Source organism: Phoxinus phoxinus (assembly GCF_949152265.1).
Source record: "Phoxinus phoxinus genome assembly, chromosome: 11".
Classification (NCBI taxonomy): domain Eukaryota; kingdom Metazoa; phylum Chordata; class Actinopteri; order Cypriniformes; family Leuciscidae; genus Phoxinus; species Phoxinus phoxinus.
In genome coordinates, this window is record NC_136886.1 from 19,606,831 (window position 1) to 19,626,189 (window position 19,359).

Below are 19,359 nucleotides of genomic sequence, written 5' to 3' on the forward strand. Positions count from 1 at the left end.
GAGGGAGAGTCAAAAGAGACAGGAGAGTTAGGGCTGGACTGAACCAGTGAGAAAACAGGAGATTCTGGGCTGGGCGGAAGCAGAGGGGTTGGGAGAAACAGATAATTTACCTCCCAAAACACCTCATCAAATCCTAAAAATGACTTCGAGAGGTCATGTCCATCAATCTACAGCGGCGAGGTTTTGGGTGGGGCTTTCCTCCATTCCCTCGTACTCCACTAACGGTGATGCATGTTGTTGCCGGCTCACGCACCTGGTCAGACTCTCCAAAGTGCTCAGGCTCCGGGGTTATATCCTCTCCTGTCCTCTCTGCATGCTTAGGCTCGTCAGTCGCGGCAGAAAGATCTCCCTTGTCTTCCTTCCAGCGGACGATCACCCTGCTCCAGGCAGAGTAACTGACCAGCAGGAAGGTCCATGGATGACAAACAAAAACAAAAATTTTACAATTTCAGTCCTGTCTTCTATCACCAGTGACTGTGCAAGGAAGTGCACAACAAATGAGAATGCAATTCAAATATGCTTTAATCTCTGCTCGCTTATCGACGATTGGCTTTACTGCCATATTGGGCACTCCAATTTCTCCCAATCATTGCAATACAAATGGCCTGTCTGAGCTATGTGGTTTTAGGTCAAATCTACAAAGAACCTCCCACTTAAAAAGATATTATCTGACCAACGCAAAGCGACCAACCACAGATTTGTTTTTATATTACAATTCTGCTCATGAATATCTAGATAATAGGCTGTTTTGGCTGTTATAGTTTTGTGTGCATCTGATGGTCAGTTAATGGATTATGGATTGTGTGCGGTCTATGGCATCTGTCAATGTTTATAAAAATAAAATTGTACCATTAAATTTGTTAAAACTATAATTCAAGGCAAAAAACTGATAAACTGATTGCTGCTACGGGTGGTTGTGCAAGTAAATAAACTGATTATAAATTTATAATGAATTAATGTCCTATCTTTGAGAAAATTCAGAGTCAAATGAAATCCGTTACTTATGTTTGATGTGGCTGTATAGTAGTTCTCTTTGTTTGTGTAAATTCTGTTGGAACATTGTCTTCACAGAATGTTGCCATGTTTGTGTGAAAGAACTTTTTTTAGTTAGAAGTTGAGTGGTGTGCAGCTGTGTATTCACAAATGTTACCCGTTTCATTTGAAAATTTTGTTTGGGTCATAGTCACCTTTATTTGTATCTCTTTCTATTTTGTTTAATGGAACAACAGTACAATTTTTCCTGTAAATTTGAAGTTGTTCCAGTGAGCTCATTTGGAAGGGTTAGGGTCAGTATATTTAAACTTGACCTAGTATGATATGGGATGCAAAACAGGTCCATGTGTTTTGGACTGCAGAGTGGTAATTCAACAAACTAGAGCCAGGCTATCTCTGTTTTTTTTCCCCTGTTTTTGTTGCATGTTTCATCTCTTTTTAAAGAAGACACTTGGCAGACTATTGGTAAAGTAAAAAAAAAAAAAAATTAAGCTAAAAAAGAAGTTATAGAAGTTGCATTTATTATTATGAAAAGTGCATAAAAGTGCACGATGAAAGGTATGATAACGTAGGCCTACAAAAAAAAGGTTCATAAAAACAAGTTACTTCCCTTAATATTTCTAAAGCCTACATCTCCTTGTTACCATCTGAGAACTGTTGACATTGCTTACCTTCTGAGAACTGACATCTTTTAATCCTATAATTGCATTTCTGGAAATCAAAACAAGAGTCTTGGCAGGGTTCACAAAGAGAAAAGAATCCACATACTGCCTTTCTATACTGAACGAGCACTTATGTAAAACTGGGATTAATTCGAGAAGGAACAATCCAAAATGGTGTTCTACTACAGTAAAATAAAAATATTTATTATTAGTTTGTTTGGCAGTGCAATCCATGTTGCTCTGGTCCAGTTTTCATTAGTACTCAAAATCTGGCTCCATTGCACATCACACTTCAACCATCTTTAATATTTTTAAATAAATAGAAGTTATTATATTACATACACAAATGCCGTTTGGTCCAAATCCACACCAGTTTTTCTTATAACCATTCCATAAACTCAATGCTCCACTCTTTAACAATTTACCATCATTTATGTTTAAAGCTCCTAAAGACATGAATGTAAAGCATGTTTTACTTTACATGAGTTTTTTTTTTTTTTGTGGTCTAAAAGCTGGCAACAAGTTAGCATTTAGCCCTTCCAGTTGCCATCATTAAGTCAATGGTTTATGTTTAAATGCCTGAAAAAATGTTTGTGGTTAAGACAAGCTCAATATATTTTCATATTGTATTCTTTCTATGTAAAAAACGTAAGTAACACCACCTTGTATTTAAGCTTTTACTTTTCTGGGAAAAGGCAGTAGCTAACAGTTTGTTGAGATTAAACAATCATGCGAAACAGAAAAAATAAAAACTACCCATTAGTCCACTTTTACATATTCATACTTTTTTCAAACTATTTTCACTCAGACTTTTAGGGAAAACTTTTAATCAAAGACTGAATGTCTTCGTGAACCTTAATAGAGAGGACATTGCAACCGTGATATAGTTTCCTAAATTTTGCATTTCACTTTAAGTGATTGTTTTTAGGCTTCCAAATTTTTTCATGAAAGATTTGCATGAACAAAACATGATAGAATCAAACTTTTGTTAGTCACAGAGCTTATTTTCTGAATTGGTTGCTTGGTTTTTGTCAAGGGAACTAGGGTGACGCTAACTTCCAGGCTAGCCTACAAAAATGTAAAATTGTAGCAATCGTTCCAAGAGGACTGATAGGAGGGAGGAATCCTACAGAGAAAAATCACATCTTAGTCAAATTCTTGGTGTTTTAATGTAAAGAGACAAGTTAAATTTCTGAGCCATGGCATCGCAAACAATAAAATGCACAACCCTTTGAACAGGCAACAGTCAGAGCCATATTAGTACAAACAATGCATGTTGGTCCCTGTGATAACGTACTATAATTTATAAACTGGTGAAAAAAAAAAAAAAACTACAATAAAAAAAAAAATTTAAATATCTACAGTTAGTTTATAAAAACAATGTATAACATACTTAAAACGGATCAATACACAAGAACAGCTTTAGTCATAAAGGTCAAGTAGAAGAATTTATAGCGATCATGGGTGCATACTTTTACCTCTATCAAACTAGGATTCCTGCCAGAATCAAATATAATTACACCCACAAATCGGTTTGAAAAAGTAACTGGCAGAGAGAAAGCTAAATTTGTAGGATATAAACTGACTCAATGAGCCTTTCTACAACCAACAAACAGGGAAGTGATCCATCTAGTGTCATCCCTCATTTCACATGGACTAATGAACAAAATGCAAGCCGTCAGTAAGATATTACTTCAATGACGCTTCAGTCCAGTATTTCACTTGTATGTCATTGGCTCTTCACCCTCTTCGCTGAGCAGACATGTGCGTATAAGAGCTTCGGTGACTGCGTACGGGTCGCAGTTGGCTGAGGGACGGCGGTCTTCAAAGTAGCCCTTCTTTTCTTGGCCAACAGATCGTGGAATCCGTATGCTAGCACCACGGTTAGCCACTCCAGCAGAGAACTCGTTGATATTGGAGGTCTCGTGATGGCCAGTCAGTCGTCTGGCATTGTCCAGCCCTCCTTTAGGATCGTAAGCACGGATATGGTACTGATGTCTCTTGGCCAGCCTCTCAATTGACTCCTCAATATATCTAAAATGAAGTTACATTTGATTAGCATAACCAAAACCATAATTAGGTTGGGGAAGATGCAAGGCTTCCTTTCACACACTTACTTCAAACCCCCTTCCTCACGCATCTCCTTGGTGCTGAAGTTGGTGTGGCAGCCAGCTCCATTCCAGTTCCCTGAAATGGGCTTTGGATCAAAAGTGGCTACAACGCCGAAGTCTTCACAAACCCTGTGCAGGAGGAAGCGGGCGATCCACAAATGGTCTCCCATTGCAATGCCCTCACATGGGCCAACTTGGAATTCCCACTGAAGAATAACAAGACAACATCAGCAACTCATTTCTATATTCAATTGAAAAATGGTTTTCTAAATGTAAAACTTTACCTGTGCAGGCATGACTTCAGCATTAGTACCACAGATTTTTACTCCAGCATACAAACAGGCTCTATAATGGGCTTCTACAACATCTCGTCCATAGGCCTTATCAGCTCCCACACCACAGTAGTATGGACCTAATGAAATAAATCAAATTAATTTCATTAAACCATTAAACCAACAGGAGTCTGGGATTTAATAATAAAATAAAAGCCCTTCCAAAACCATCCATAGGTGACATCTACCTTGAGGTCCAGGAAAGCCATTGGAGGGCCAACCAAATGGATGACCATCTGTACCGAGAATGGTGTACTCCTGTTCCATTCCGAACCAAGGATGTTGGTTCTGCACCATACCCATGATCTTTTTACACATCTGACGGAGGTTGGTTTCTTAAGGGTCAACACAAGAAACATTAATAACACCTTCAAATGTAATATCATCCAGTAGAACTAATTATCCGATATCAATTACGGTATTGAAATCTACTCACCAGCAGGTTTGTGGTTGTATTTGAGAACTTCACACAAAACCAGTTTGTTGGGATCCTTTCTGAAAGGGTCTCTGAACATGGCTTGGGGTATCAAGTACATGTCACTGTTGGACCCCTCAGACTGATATGTGCTAGAGCCATCAAAGTTCCATTCAGGAAGCTCTACAGAGACAATACAAATACTAATTTTTCCAAAACTGAAAAGAGTTTTCAAATATGATCATCTGAATTGACAATAACTACCTTCAATGGTCTTAGGTTCTGAATCCAGAGTTCTGGTCTTGCACCTCAATCCCTCTCCGGTTCCATCAATCCAGATGTACATAGCCTGAACCTCATCTCCCTGAGGGAGGTCCAAGTACTGCTGTTTCACAGTTTTGCTCAGCTTGGAACTGGCTGAAGTGGCCATGGTGGTGCTATATCAAACCTATCAGGAGACAACACTGTAAATTAACTCAGCATTCAAAAGATGTGCGTGTAACTAATATATATATATATATATATATATATATATATATATATATATATATATATACATATATACACACAGTTTATAAAAGTAGTCTGCACTAATTTGATCAAAAATACAGAAAACTGTAATAGTGAAATTAATGATTTTCTATTTTACTATACTTTTAAATAATTTATTTGATGCAAAGCTGAATTTATCAACCATTACTCCAGTCTTCAGTCACATGATCCTTCAGATATCATTCTAAAATGTTGATTTGATACGCAGTAATTAACAATGTTGGAAACGGTTGTGCAGCTTAATATTTTTTTGGAACCTGTGACACTTTTTTCAGGATTCATTGATGAATAAAAAGTTAAAAAGAACAACATTCAATCAAAACAGAAATATTTTCTTTTTTCACTTAACACACACTTATTACTGAAGACTATTACTTTTTCAAAACAAAGAAAACTAATAATTACTGCCCCAAAACATTTAAACGGTATATTGTTATAAAAGATTTCAGTTTTAAATAAATGCTGTTCCTTTTCATTTTTATTCATGAATGAACCCTACATTTTTTTTATTCCAACATTGATAATTAATCAGCATATTAGAATGATTTCTGAAGAATCGTGTGACACTGCAGACTGGAGTAACGTTAAATGATTGATAAATTCATTTTAGGATTACAGAAATTATATTTAAAAGTATTTCAAATAAATAGTAATCTTTCACAATATTATAGTTTTTTTCTGTACTTGGTCAAATAAAGGCCAACTTGATGAGCATAAGATACTTTTTAAAAAGGATTACAAATAGTAATGTTTCCAATTCTAAACTTTTGACCGGTTAGAGCTCGCAAATGATTCCCTAAACAACGTGGTCGGCTGAGCCACTCAGGTCATTACGCAAGAACTCAGACAATAGAGTACCGAGCGCGAGCGACTTATCAATTTACTGAAGTTAATATTGCCATAAATGTTAAGCAATAAAACGAAACCAACGTCATTAACACAAACCACAGAACGTAATAAGGATCAGTGGGAAGAATTAACCGGCAGAACAAACAATGTTCAACTAACGTTAGGCCATTCAAATGCTTGGCATTGGCTAATATAACTGATGCAACATATTGCTGTGACGGCATCGAAGCAATTCAAAAGTTACATTCAAAGCGGTTCAGGATAACACACAAAAGCCCTCGATTTTAACTACGAAATCACCCATTTATACACTCCAGATTAAAACATGGCATTTAAACATCGTTTAACCAGAATATTCACTCCAACTATAAACACGTTTTGATTAATACTAGCGAAGATACATACCTATCAGCGAGTATAAATAGTCACTTAAGGAGTGGCTGTATTTCCAGAGGGTTTTAGAAAATATTCCTGTGTGTTTGCCTCTCATCCTCCAAACTAACAGCGTTTGCTTTGGCCGAACTTTTAAAGTGGGTTTCAGATCCTTTCGCTTCTGATTGGATGAGGTATAACGTGATTTGAGTTTGGCTAGGTGTCGTCATATTACGGATCATTTCATTGGACGCCATTGAAAATGGGCGGGTCATTCCATTATTTCCGGATGTCTTTCTTAGACAAAGGACATCAGGACCACATTTTCTGTGGATGTAAATCATTTTTACCTCATCTTTTAATAGTTGAACATAATGTCCGTCCACTGACCAAAGCACTGTTGCTCTATCTGCAGCCAGTACAACGACTCTCGATTTCAAGAAGAAGAAAAAAGACGCTAAAAACATGGTCTATCACGCACTCTAGTGGTGTTGTGGAAACAGCAAACACGCACAGCTGAAAGTTTTGTACGTGAAACATTATAGAAGTAGGCCCTATCTAGTAAAAACACTAGCCACAATTCACTGCTTAAAGGTTGAAATTCAGATAGGTCCTCCATTTTGGTCCACTGAATAACAGGCATCTCATGGAAGGCCTATAACCACCCTGTTGTGCTCATGGCTCCATATTAAATCAGAAATAAGTAAACAATTTTCATTAGTGGCCTCAGACTTTTCGACAACACTGTATTTCACAGGTTTTGTGTAAAGCTTTGAGTACTATGCTATTTGAGTTTTGATAAACATTTTTTTTATATAGGTATAGGCCTAATTCTTTTATTGGCTAAACAAAGTTTTGTTTGAAAATATGTTCAAGTGGAAGTGGTAATCTAGTCTTGCATCTGAATGCAATTGGAAGAAAAGAGTATGATCACATATAATTGTATAATAGTGTAAATGATGTGAAACTCTTCTAAATTGTATGACTATTTGTTATAAGTCTGTAAAATAGAGCATATATGAAACTAAAGACATGGTAGGCTAAAGGGCCAGTTGGTCTGCACCTAAACACGACCACAACGCAGCCCCTGAATGTTAGCAGAGACTGTATAGACAATTCCTTGTGAAGAAGAGACTACAAGAACCAGACAGGTCCTCTGCCGACCAGCTGTCTCAATACTGGAGTGATGATGAAATCAACTAATTTAATAATTGATTATCTTTACAACGGAACTGAATAAACACATACTGACTTCAGCTGAACATGCAGCCAAAATGCATAATTTTCCTGGTATCACTGTAAAGCTGCTTTGAAACAATAAGTAGGCTATTGTGTTACATGGAAGTGTATTTACTTTGTGTTGTTAACAAATTAACTTTTTGCACTTTTTGTGTTTTGATGTTTTGAAGCTTTGGGAGTGAGAGTGGGGACTCCAGGGATCTTGATTGGATCCCTGTTAATTGTTATGGATGGTTTTGTTCTCTTTGATTTTTACTTAATTCGTAACAATTGTATAAAGCGCTACAGTAATAGGCCTAAAGGTGACTTGATATGACTTGACTTGAAGAAAAAAAAGAGTTAGTGTTGTTTTTTCTTGAGGATTGAAAGCATCAAAATAGTTGGTTATTAATATACTGACCAAAGAGTTTTGATTGAGCATACTCACGACATTTGAGCTTTCATTTATTTGTTGTAATGTTTTATTTTATAGTAATAATTTATTTTGGGGTAGGATACACTTCAAATTTAGTGAAGATTCAGGCAGTGCTGGTCCTCCCTATACGCAATAGGTGTCTAAAGCCCTCGAACCACCTGGGGACCCCTTGCTCTTAAACATTAAGTAGCATATCACTATAATGTAAACATATTTTTAATAATATGCAAATATAAATGCAGATTCAACTTTAGCGGAGTCATGTGTTAATTATTTTTTTTCTAAAACTCAGACATCATGCACTGTGGCAGATAATGACATGAATCTTGACATATGGCTATATGGCTTCAAAACAGAATCTGTCCAGAGCAGAAAAAAGGGTATAGGCCTATGTATTTTTGTAACATTTTAAATTTATATTTAGTTTTGACAAACCAATAGGCCTACATTTGTTTAAAAAAAAAAACTCTACTCCAGTCCGTAGTTTATATTAAGTCCAGTCCAGATTTATATTAATCAACTGTTTCGTTAGAAATATGCCCCATGATGAAATGTAATTTTCAGTGTGTGTCAGTATAGCCTATAGGTGTGTATTAATGTATACATTAATAATCAAACAATCTAAATGTCTCATGTTATGCATGTAACCATGGTTCCCTGAGAAGGTGAACGAGACGGTGCGTCCCCATGCAACACAAATTCCAGTTCGATATTTTACAAAGTTTTGTAGGACCGGTACTGGTTTCAGGGCCAGGGTATAACCTGGAATTAGGTGTCTTGTCAATTTGGGTATAGAGCAACTCTCCATAATGAATGTTGTAGTATAGACACTAAATTGTCCGTATACAGTAGGTGTGAATGAGAGAGCGCATGCGTGTGTCTTTGTGTGATGGACTGGCCATCCGTCCTTCAGCATCCCTGTGACCCTGGATAAATGGTTTGGAAATGAATGGATGGATAAACGAACATTAAATTATGTTTAACATCACATATATAATATGAATGTTCTAGTCATGTCAGTAGCCTAATAAATTGTGTTTTTGGAGCAGGTCTCGCTATAACAACAACAACAAAATAAATGTTATAGGCCCGTTATGTTATATTTCTGTTTTGATAAAAATGAGTCATGAGGCCTATTCCGTAAGTAACAAGATAGATATTTAGCCATCAATGACCGAATGAAAACAAATTATACGAGTTTACATAATCCTTAAAAAAGTTGCACAGCTTGGTAAGGATTAAACATATTTGCTGGCCTGTCTCTAAAGGAGGGGCTCAAGAGTGACAACCCCAGCTCTAAATAGTACACCCTCTGAACTGCCACTACTACTAGAGTAAAAACTATAATAAAAATGTAATGTTACTAATTATTATTATTAATAATAAATCATCTTTGTTAGTTAGTTAATATTATATATTACAAATAATGGTGGAGGGATGTTTTTATGTCTATTGTAAATTACAGTCTGTTCTGTTGTAAATGACAGGACTTCATGAACGAGATCAGACAATTGAGTGCTATGTCCACAAGGTGTCGCTCTACGCTTTATTAATGTCATGCTTTCTAGTGAAACTAAGGCAACACATGAGATCTAGCATTTACGGTGAATCCTACACACAGTGAAATATATCTTAACTATTTACATAGGTGTTTATCGTTATACTGGACGTCTGTTTTTATTCAACTAGAGATTTTGTCTAACTTATTATTGCATTGGGTCAGAATTCAGCAGCCTACTTATTGCATGGGTCACAATGAATTCAGCAGATCCCCCCTCCCCCTCCCCCCTGCACTCTCTCTCTCTCTCTCTCTCTCTCTCTCTCTCTCTCTCTCTCTCTCTCTCTCTCTCTCTCTCTCTCTCTCTCTCTCTCGTTCACATGCACGAAGAGTAGGCTATGTCACTGTCCAGTGACGTAGAGCTGGATGACTCACTGCCCATCAGAAAAAGTGAGACCGTTTCCTATGACCCGATCCTCCTAACTAACAAACAACGTAAGCGTCTTCTCCATTCACACCAAACACTCATCCTAATCTCGTCATGCCATTCTGACGTGATTCTTGTGACATGTTCTCGAAACATGTTAATTTTAATACTTGCTTTCTTACAAGCCATAAAGGCCAGTTGTTTACAATTTTTATAGGTCTACACTTTAACTTGCGATACATCTTTTTAGATTGAATAACCTTCCACATGTTGAAAAAGCTTCAGAGTGGAATAAGAAAGGGGGTGAATTACTTGCTGGCATTACAATCCATGTCACCCAGGCAGAAGTGTGAGGAATAGGCCTATGTTTCCTTAATTAATGCACAGAGACTAATGAGAGGAGGCTAGACAGGCCAGTTTGCTGATTCTCCATGTGGGATAATTCAACGCTATCTCACGACCAATTCGTACGAGTGATTAAAAGGTGGCTAATTCGTACGAATTTGTACGACCTCACTCGTACGAATTTGTACGATTTGTCTAAACCCACGTGACGGTTGGGTTTAGGGGCGGGGTCAGGAGTAGGTCATTCGTATCAATTCATACGATTTTGGCAAATCGTAAAATATGTACGATTTAGCAAAAAACGTACAAATTCGTACGAGTGAGGTCGTATGAATTGGTACGAATTAGCCACCTCGTAAAATTCGTACGAATTGCCGTGAGATCGGGTTGGATAATTACCCAGTTGGGCTTGAATATGATATTTCTGTGGTTACACTGAAGTTCAGTGACTGAACTCTGTCAATGCTCCGTGGTCGCACTTACTTCAACTAACTGAAGCATCCAAGTGCAGTTAACCAAAGCCTCAGTGTCATGGTAACAATCTGAACTGAAAAAAAGGTGTTAGACATATTGCAAGAGGTGGGAGTTGTCGTGGTCTGTTGTTTTGCTCTTGAAGGGCCTTTTGGATCTTCATTTGAACACTTTTCTTGAAAAATAATAGCTTACAACATTTGTATTTACCAGCTTTTCAATATGATCACAGTCCTGGATGACTTGTAACATCAGTTTCCTATTATTTATGCACTGGTTTTAAATGCTAATATTAATAAATCATGTGTTCACACCCTTCAATTTCCTGTGATCAGTGAAACCTGTGGGTGAGTCATCAGACTCTGCAATGCACCACAATAACCTATACTGAGGGAGGGAGGAGACTGACAGAAGCTTCCCATGAGAGCTTTGGTTCCACCACAGACACAAGCTACATAAGATCAGATGTAGACCATCATGGTGCTGGCTGAATAGTGGGCATTTCCGATGTGTTTTTGTTTGTTCACTAGTTTGTTTCTCTGTTGTACACAACACACACTGAACGAACAGGCTCTCATGAAAATGCCCACAGCAGCCTGATGATGTGAAATCAAAGAGGAGGCAGTGTGTTCTTGCTCTTACATGCGAAGACTACTGGCAAATCAGAACATCACTGCGTCTGCAACCAGTTGCTTCACTGTTATACACGATTATCAAGGAGGAAAGTGACTGGATACCAGTCTGATGTACTCAGTTTTCCATGATGCCATTTTCTGTGGGAATATTATGCAGAGGACTCGCTGACACATTGACTGAAAAAAACCCCCTCAATTATGATCAAATTTGCATTTTCGTCCTTTGGCAATTTTTTTTTTTACAAAAAAACAAAACAAAGCACACAAGACTCAAAAAAACTTAATTCACAGAAGACAAGGTTTCCATGGTTATTCATTGAGTTTGCGCTTGTTCCTAAGTTACGTTAATCATCCCCTGTCTGTTTAAGCCCTGCAGTGAAATCATTTATGTATGGATAAATAGAATAATAAAAGGTCCCACTTTATTTAGGGTGTCTTTAACTACTATATACATTTAAATCAATCATTTGATACAATGCACTTATTGTGTACAGTTAAATTACACTTATATTTAAAAAATATGAATTAATTAATTAACATAATTCATTTATGTAATTACATCTATTATAACACTGTTGACTCTTCTCTTAACCCTTACCACTAAACCTGTCCCTAACCTTACCCGTCTCCCACCTCAATAGCAGCAAAAGTGTTTTGCAATACAACATCAACACACAATACATTGTACTTATTTTGTGATGTAACTACATAGTAGTTAAAGACACCTAATATAAAATGTGACTGTTATTTAGGCAAATAGAGTACAATGCACAAGACTTCTGTACTCAAAATGGAATGATTAAACACTCAAACTACCATGGCAACCTTATATGTCTCAGACTACCCTCAGTATTGCATATGACAGATATGCATATGCATACATATTTTGTGTAATCAGGCATTTGCATGCTATTCTGGTCTACATAATGTGAGAAAAATAAGCAGTGAGATGGATTAGTGTCTGACATCGCCCTGAATCTGAATGAATGGATTTATCGCACTGGCCGTGTGCACCTGGACTCTTGAGTACCTCATTGGCAGGAAGCACCCAAACAAAAGCCTTGGAATGATTCATTTACAAAACACATGTATCATAAATCTAAGGTTTATTTGAGCCCTGAGTACAGGAGCCAGAGACATGGTTCTGTTGTGTAATGTTCAGAGCACATCTGTAAACAGCTGAAGTACAAACTCTTTTATTTGAACATGTATACAGATTTTTACAGATTAACACTGTTCTTCTTCACAATGGGGAAATGTGCTGGCTGGTCCAGGTGGGTTTGTATAGATCTGTGAATAAAATATGAAGTGAAAAATCTCTCAAGGACTTAAAATGAGATTTCACACATCATACAGTGTAAGTGAATAAGACTGACGGACGTGCTGGTGTCATTAATTAGGGAGACAGACACCCTTGGGTCATTAGCATGCATATTTCATGATAGAGGGACTGGATTTATTGGAGTGTGTAGCCTGTCCTGTGCAAAGATCAGATATAAACGTGTGCCATTCTAATAGGGAGCCATCTGATCAAATAATGCCCATCATTTTCAGTGTGTTAATTTATCATTAAAATGTATCCTTCTTATATAATTAAAATGCAAAAATCATAACCAGTGTCTGATCTAAATGAAAAACGGCAATCAATCTAGAGCATTTAGAGATTCATTATTTGAAATAATAATCATGAAATAAATATTTACAGTAATACAATCAGTGAATATATCGCTTTTTTATCTTAGAACAATGATTTAATCTGTCTGTTTTTTTTAAATCTGTTTTTTCTCAAGCAACTGACAGTCAGATAAGCATAAATTATTTTGTGTGGTAAAAATATAATGGACCCAAGAAAAACCTAGACAACACAAGAAAAAATTAACACAAACAAAGAAAAACTTAACACAAGCACATCAGTATGGAAAGCAATCGCTGCCAAAATAAGAAATAAATATCATGGCAGCACATTTTTTCCCCCCATAAAAATATGTAAAAATAATACTACTAAAAAGAAAAAGGCAAACAAAGGAATACATAGTAAAAAAAAAAAAAAAAAAAAAAAACTTCAAGGAATTAAAAGTTTAATACAATTTAAAGAGTGGAAGTGCTAAGACTACAGTGATGATGTACAGTATTAATGCCATCAGCTTATTCATCATTAATACTTCAACTTATATTGTGACTTAGCAAATTACGAATATACTACATAATTATTAACAATTATAATCATTCATGTTAATGTAGAGCTGCACGATTAAATGACATTGATTCGGCTATGTCTATTAAATCTTTGACAAAATCACAGTAGAACATTCAAATCTGGGTTGGCGCTGCTACTGACCCAGAGAGAGCAGTTGTCATGTATAGATGTATGACACAACTTCAAAGTCTTTTCAGCCACTCATTTTGTGTTTCAGTAATTCTAATGATCACAGACGTCCTGATAAAAGTTTATGGTTCGGATATAAAGCGCTGATGTCAGGAAGCGTTCAAAATAGAGTAAATCACCTTATGAATGTAACTTTGATATGAACCCAGTCTCACGGCAGTTCGTGATATGGTCACGTAATTTAATCTATTGATTCGTGGCACGGGCACGTTTATTTCGTTATTTTCGTAATTCCAGCACGTTTTTTAAAACTAATGTATTTCAATGGGAAGCATCTTTCGTGATCAAAGCACGATTCTATCTGCCTATCGGGATGCAGTAGAGAAGCTGTTTAATCAACATTTATTCACGAGATCTTATCATGGTTTATGTATTTATTTTAATTATATTATTTCGTTCTTATTGCCAGGGAAGCTGGATTGCTTTGCTGTTTATTGATATTTTAAAAAAATATGTTATTAGTAGGAAATCGCGCTGAAGAAGTCTCATTCCGAACACCTCGCGATATTTGGCATCAGTTCACGTGTGCCAGATGTTGGTAAGTAGTCGTAAATACGCTGTCCTAATAATGTTTGATATAATGTATTTTCTGTGTGTCGAAATTAATCAGATTAGCTCAAGTTCAGTCACTGCATTATATCTGTCATCTCAACGGAGGCTTTGCGTTTCATTGCTTTCTATGAAAATGGTTTCTATGGTGATTAAACACTGTCTGTCACGTGATGTGCTATACAGTAGGCCTAGAGTAGACCTTCAATCAGTTAATCATATTCATATCAGGTTTTTAAGTTGTACAATTAGTTCCAAAGTTGTATGTGTAGTAGAAGCACAGTAAAAACAACACCATGCTTTTACCACAGTAACATTAGTTTTACTGTGATAAGTAGTAAAAAGACAGTAATCACACAACTTACCATGCTTTTACCACACTATTGGTAGTTTTAATGTGGTACTTATTGTAAATGCACAGTAACCACAACACTAACCATGCTTTTACCTCAGTAACCTTAGTTTTACTGTGATGGGTAGTAAAGGACAGCAATCACAAAACTTACCATGCTTTTACCTCTGTATTTGGTAGTTTTAAAGTGATAATTGTTGTAAATTATGCATATTAACCACAACACCTACCATGCTTTTAATGCTTAATAATGTAACATCCAATATTTGTAAGGAAAATCAGTACTTTTTCCTTTAAATAATCCTATATATTATACATAATGATATTTTATTTTCTCTGTTTTCAGCTGAAAAGACCAAAAGGGCCTTTCCGACTCAGTCAGCCCATTATTGTTTGAGGACAAGTAAACGGAGGAGACGGACCACTGCAAAGACAAATATTCGCAATGGTACGTAGGCTATGTGTTGGTTTTAACCCTAAATCAAACATTTTATCAAGCATTTGTTGTTTCTTAAACCTGTTCTTACAAAACCCATAGCCCAATCAGTATGAACAGTCTCAAAGTCTTAATAATTCACAAGATTTAACAAGTTGTCAAATTCGTACGATACTAGTACATATTTGTATACTCGTACATAATCCTGCAGCTTTTACTCCTAGTGCTCATTGGCTACTGCCTCAATTCCTGTACATATTTATCGCAATATTTATAAATCAGTTGCGCCCCTTCTTGGATAGCAGTCTGATGTCCCACACACTGTCAGAAAGTTTATATTAATTGCATTGTGTATTCATTAAAATTATTACAAATTAGTCCCTGTCTGTTGTGTTCATGTTCCAATGTCCAATGATACATGATGTCTCTCCACACCTCATAACCTACCTCTGTTTGCAAGAGTGGAAAAGCTCATCTGACTTGTCACATGACATCAGATACGCGATTATTTTGTCGTAATCAGATCAGTTACACTGCTGATAACTGTCCCGTTTCCATATAAATCATGTTATTTTTAAACAAGTTCATATGATTATTGCTTGCTATTAAAGACATACTTTTATTAGAAATTCCCACATATCAGTGAACGTATAACATAAAAATGCTTTTAACATTTAATTATGCAACACTCTTTACAGAAATATATCCTACAGTTGTATAACTGACTGCTTGCATGTAATGTAATAAAATTACCTTCCTTTCTGTATTGCAGGATTACTTTGTCCTTTTTTTTTAGATCTCTACAACATCAAACTCAACAGCTCTTTTAAGAGCCAACCCTGACACGAGCTACTAGTGAGTCGCAGCGGATCTTGCCTTGATCAGCCCTTCCCAGGTAAAGTTTCTAGAACATTTCAATCAGTATTTACTCATCAAATGCTCTCTCCTGAATCGTAAGGTAAATTATAACTGTCTTAATTTATGTTTCAAGAACAATAGTAATTGCACGAGTAAGTAGATACTTTCTTGTTTTATAGCAGAGAAGGAAGACCAGTCCTTATATCAACACAAGCTAATCGAATAAGTCCTTTGTTTCGGGTGAGGAAGGAACATCTGGTGCCCAAAGAAGACAGAAAGGTGCGCAAATCCATTGGTATGTCTTGTATTGAAACAATGCTGTAATATGTAGTACATAATTTGATGTTGACAATTTTACATTGTACAGGTTATCACTTGATTTTTGACCAAGTGAAGCTCTTGAAACAAGTGACAGAAGAGTATGTTGTCTTGAAAAAAATCAAGCATTACTTGCAAAGGCAAAAGGGACCATGCCTTTCTTAAAGATATTTTAAAATAGGTTGCTGTTGATATGGGTAAAACATTTTTTGTTCAGTACTTAGCTTATATAATGTGCTGAAATATTATATATATATATATATATATATATATATATATATATATATATATAAAATAAATCAATGTGTATATTATATAATGTACTGACTGCTGCTTTGTAAATTTAAATCAGGAACGGGCAACTCTGGCCCTTTTGCGTTCTCCTTTTTAAGGTTGAGAGTTTACCTCCAACCCTAATTGAGCACATCTGAAAGTCTTCAGCTTTACTTATAGACAATAGGCAGGAGGGTTTGAGGTTGGAGCTAAATCTGCAGGACAGTGGACGCTAAGGGCCAGAGTATCCCATCACTGCTTAATATATCGCAGAACATAGGCCCCGTTTACACGAAGTGAAGACACCGATATTTCCCTGCGGTTTGGCCTCTCGTTTACACGAAAACCCAGTTTTTATCACAGAAAACGATTATTTCTAAAAACTCCGGCCAAAGTGGAGATTTTGGAAAACTTTGTTTGCATGTAAACTGAGAAAAACTGAGTTTTAGGCAGCGACGTCACAATATGAGACTATTTTTGGGATTCTGATTGGCTAACGTGGGCTTGAGCTTCTCGTTACACTGCCACCTACAGGTTTGGCATGCTCTGGACGGCATATACACGGGTTCGTGTGCACGATGTTATTTTTGAAAACGAAGAGGGGTGAAATGTCCGTTTATGAAAATAGCCATCCGCGTGTAAACGTAGCCATAAGCTGACCTGACTGTCCATTAAACAACTTAATTTGTATTGTTTGTGTTTTTTGCTTTACTTTCAGACCAGGACTGGGGAACGCCTGACAATGGGATGTTGAGACTTCTTCCTCTGGTTGAGAAAAAGCTACACCACATCAGTGATCACATCTTCTGTTCTTCTGTTGTACTGTAGGGTACACCTGAACAAACTGTTTAGACGAGGAAGAAGAACATGAACATGATCGAGACATGTACAGGGAAGAGCAAGAAACCAGTTTAGCTGTGATAATGAATCATTATTTTCCAACACAATATCAAATCTGTTTTCTGTATCATAGGTGACTGAATATGATTATCTGGCACTCATTTTGTGGCTCAGCAGCTGTGAATGGATTAATATGATGTTAATGTATTTTTGAAGACACATTTTTATTTATCTTGAATCTCATTGTCTTTATGCTACTTTATCAACTTTATGCTGTGTCCTCCAATAAAGTGTTGTGTAATAAAGTATGGTGAATATTGTTTATTGAAAGTGGTGTTTGGTACAGTAAATAAAAACAATATTTGAGAAATTTTAATTTCTTATTTCTTTAGTTTAGTTCATAATTTAAAAACAACTACATATAATTAATTACCATGATTCTTTTTCTTAGGACATACACATTTAGATCTGGTTAATGATATTTGGGACAAAAATTGCAACAAAACAATGCAACAAAAGTTGCACATACTTGCATGTATAAGCTGCAACTGCAATGTTTGCAGTGAAATAAAGGGAAGCTATGTGAATAACAAGAGGCTGCAGTGGCTATCTTGCTATAAACACTTCAAGCATAATTGAAGATGATCCATGTTGATCATTCTAGTACATCTACTAGCCTACTGCATTTAAAATGAAAGCATAGACGTTACTGATGTCAGGCATATAAGCAGCAACCAGAGGGGGTGAAAAGGAAATGTAGGCACTGTTTTGTTTTGTTTGTTTTACTGAATGGTGCATTATCCCTGTGTAATAGTGTGTGTAGATCTGTGTAGATTGTACTGCACTTCCACCCCCAAGGGCCCCCCAGAAGAGCAAAAAACTGCACATTTCAAATGGCTGTAACTCACAGTCCGGTTAGTGTATCAAAGAGAAAATCGGCAGGACAACTGCTTATGCTATGTTTACTAAATAATGTTGGGCCCAGTTTTCTGACATATACGGAAAGCTGGCATAAAGGTTATTTTTAAAGTGCTCACAGTAAATTATCAAATTTCAGCCTGTCCCTCATATATGTCATAAAGGTTTGCACAATGAACTAATTTAGATATCCAGTTGTCCATTAAAGATATTATGTATTTAACATTTATTGTTTCATTACTAAACGTTTTAAACTACATTACCCACATATCTCTGTCATGCTATCAATGGAACAGGAAACATTGTCCTGTAGTTCATTGAAATGGGCAGCCATGCTTAGGGTTAGGGTAGGGATCTCAGTAAAGGAGCAATTTCTCACAAAACAGAGACGCTTTATCATTAACTTTATGTATAACTAACGCAATAATAACACCAAAACATACTTTGTAACATGAAGCGCCGTTTTATATGGGTTAAACGATAGTCCAATCACAGCGAGTTCTGCGATAAAGTCACAGCCAATAACAATCCAGCTGTACAGATGCGTCACACTTACTTGCCCATTTATGGTAAATGATGACAGATCTCTTCTGGTTCCGGCTACAGGGATAGATACCTTAAATATTTCATATTTAAACCCAAACAATATTTGGGCTGTAATGTATTAATTCTAATTAAATTATAAAACTCACATTTAAAAACAAAAGACTCCTTTGTGTGGTTACCATCCAAAAACGAGATCACATGATCAATGACACAAATGTTTTTATTTGATTAGACTAATTCATAAATACATTTGAAAGATAAACTTTTTTATAAGCAATGGCCTACAGCAGGGGTAGTTTTGCAGTATTTTAATTAAAGATAATTACATATACTAAAGTGCTTCTAACATTTACAGTGTATGTATAGTATATCAAAGGTATATCAATTATATTCAAATAAATGTAACAAAATCACAATGAATGCACACAATTTTGAAAGCATATTCCAATATTTAATGTCAAACTGTTTAAAGACAAATGTAGTGCCAAACCTACTGCACAACAGTATAAAAATAAGTTAATTATATAAAAATATATTTTTTTATATTATATTTTTACAAACCAAGAG

General features: G+C 36.1%; 1 protein-coding gene and 1 long non-coding RNA gene across 2 annotated transcripts; one reads left to right on the forward strand and one right to left on the reverse strand.

Annotated features, from left to right (window-relative positions):
* Positions 1-2,805: 2,805 nt before the first annotated feature.
* glulb (glutamate-ammonia ligase (glutamine synthase) b) lies at positions 2,806-6,466 on the reverse strand. The gene is made up of 7 exons (XM_079628453.1): positions 6,320-6,466; positions 4,778-4,961; positions 4,535-4,696; positions 4,287-4,433; positions 4,051-4,178; positions 3,773-3,972; positions 2,806-3,689 (listed from the first exon to the last, which is right to left on the reverse strand). Exons 2-7 carry the CDS (start codon positions 4,941-4,943, stop codon positions 3,374-3,376), a joined length of 1,119 nt encoding a protein of 372 aa, XP_079484579.1. The 5' UTR covers positions 4,944-4,961; positions 6,320-6,466; the 3' UTR covers positions 2,806-3,373.
* A 9,344-nt stretch (positions 6,467-15,810) lies between these two features.
* On the forward strand, positions 15,811-17,652 carry LOC307006926. The gene is made up of 3 exons (XR_013799547.1): positions 15,811-15,934; positions 16,080-16,192; positions 17,207-17,652. It is a non-coding gene; the product is annotated as an uncharacterized lncRNA (long non-coding RNA).
* The last annotated feature ends 1,707 nt before the right edge of the window (positions 17,653-19,359 follow it).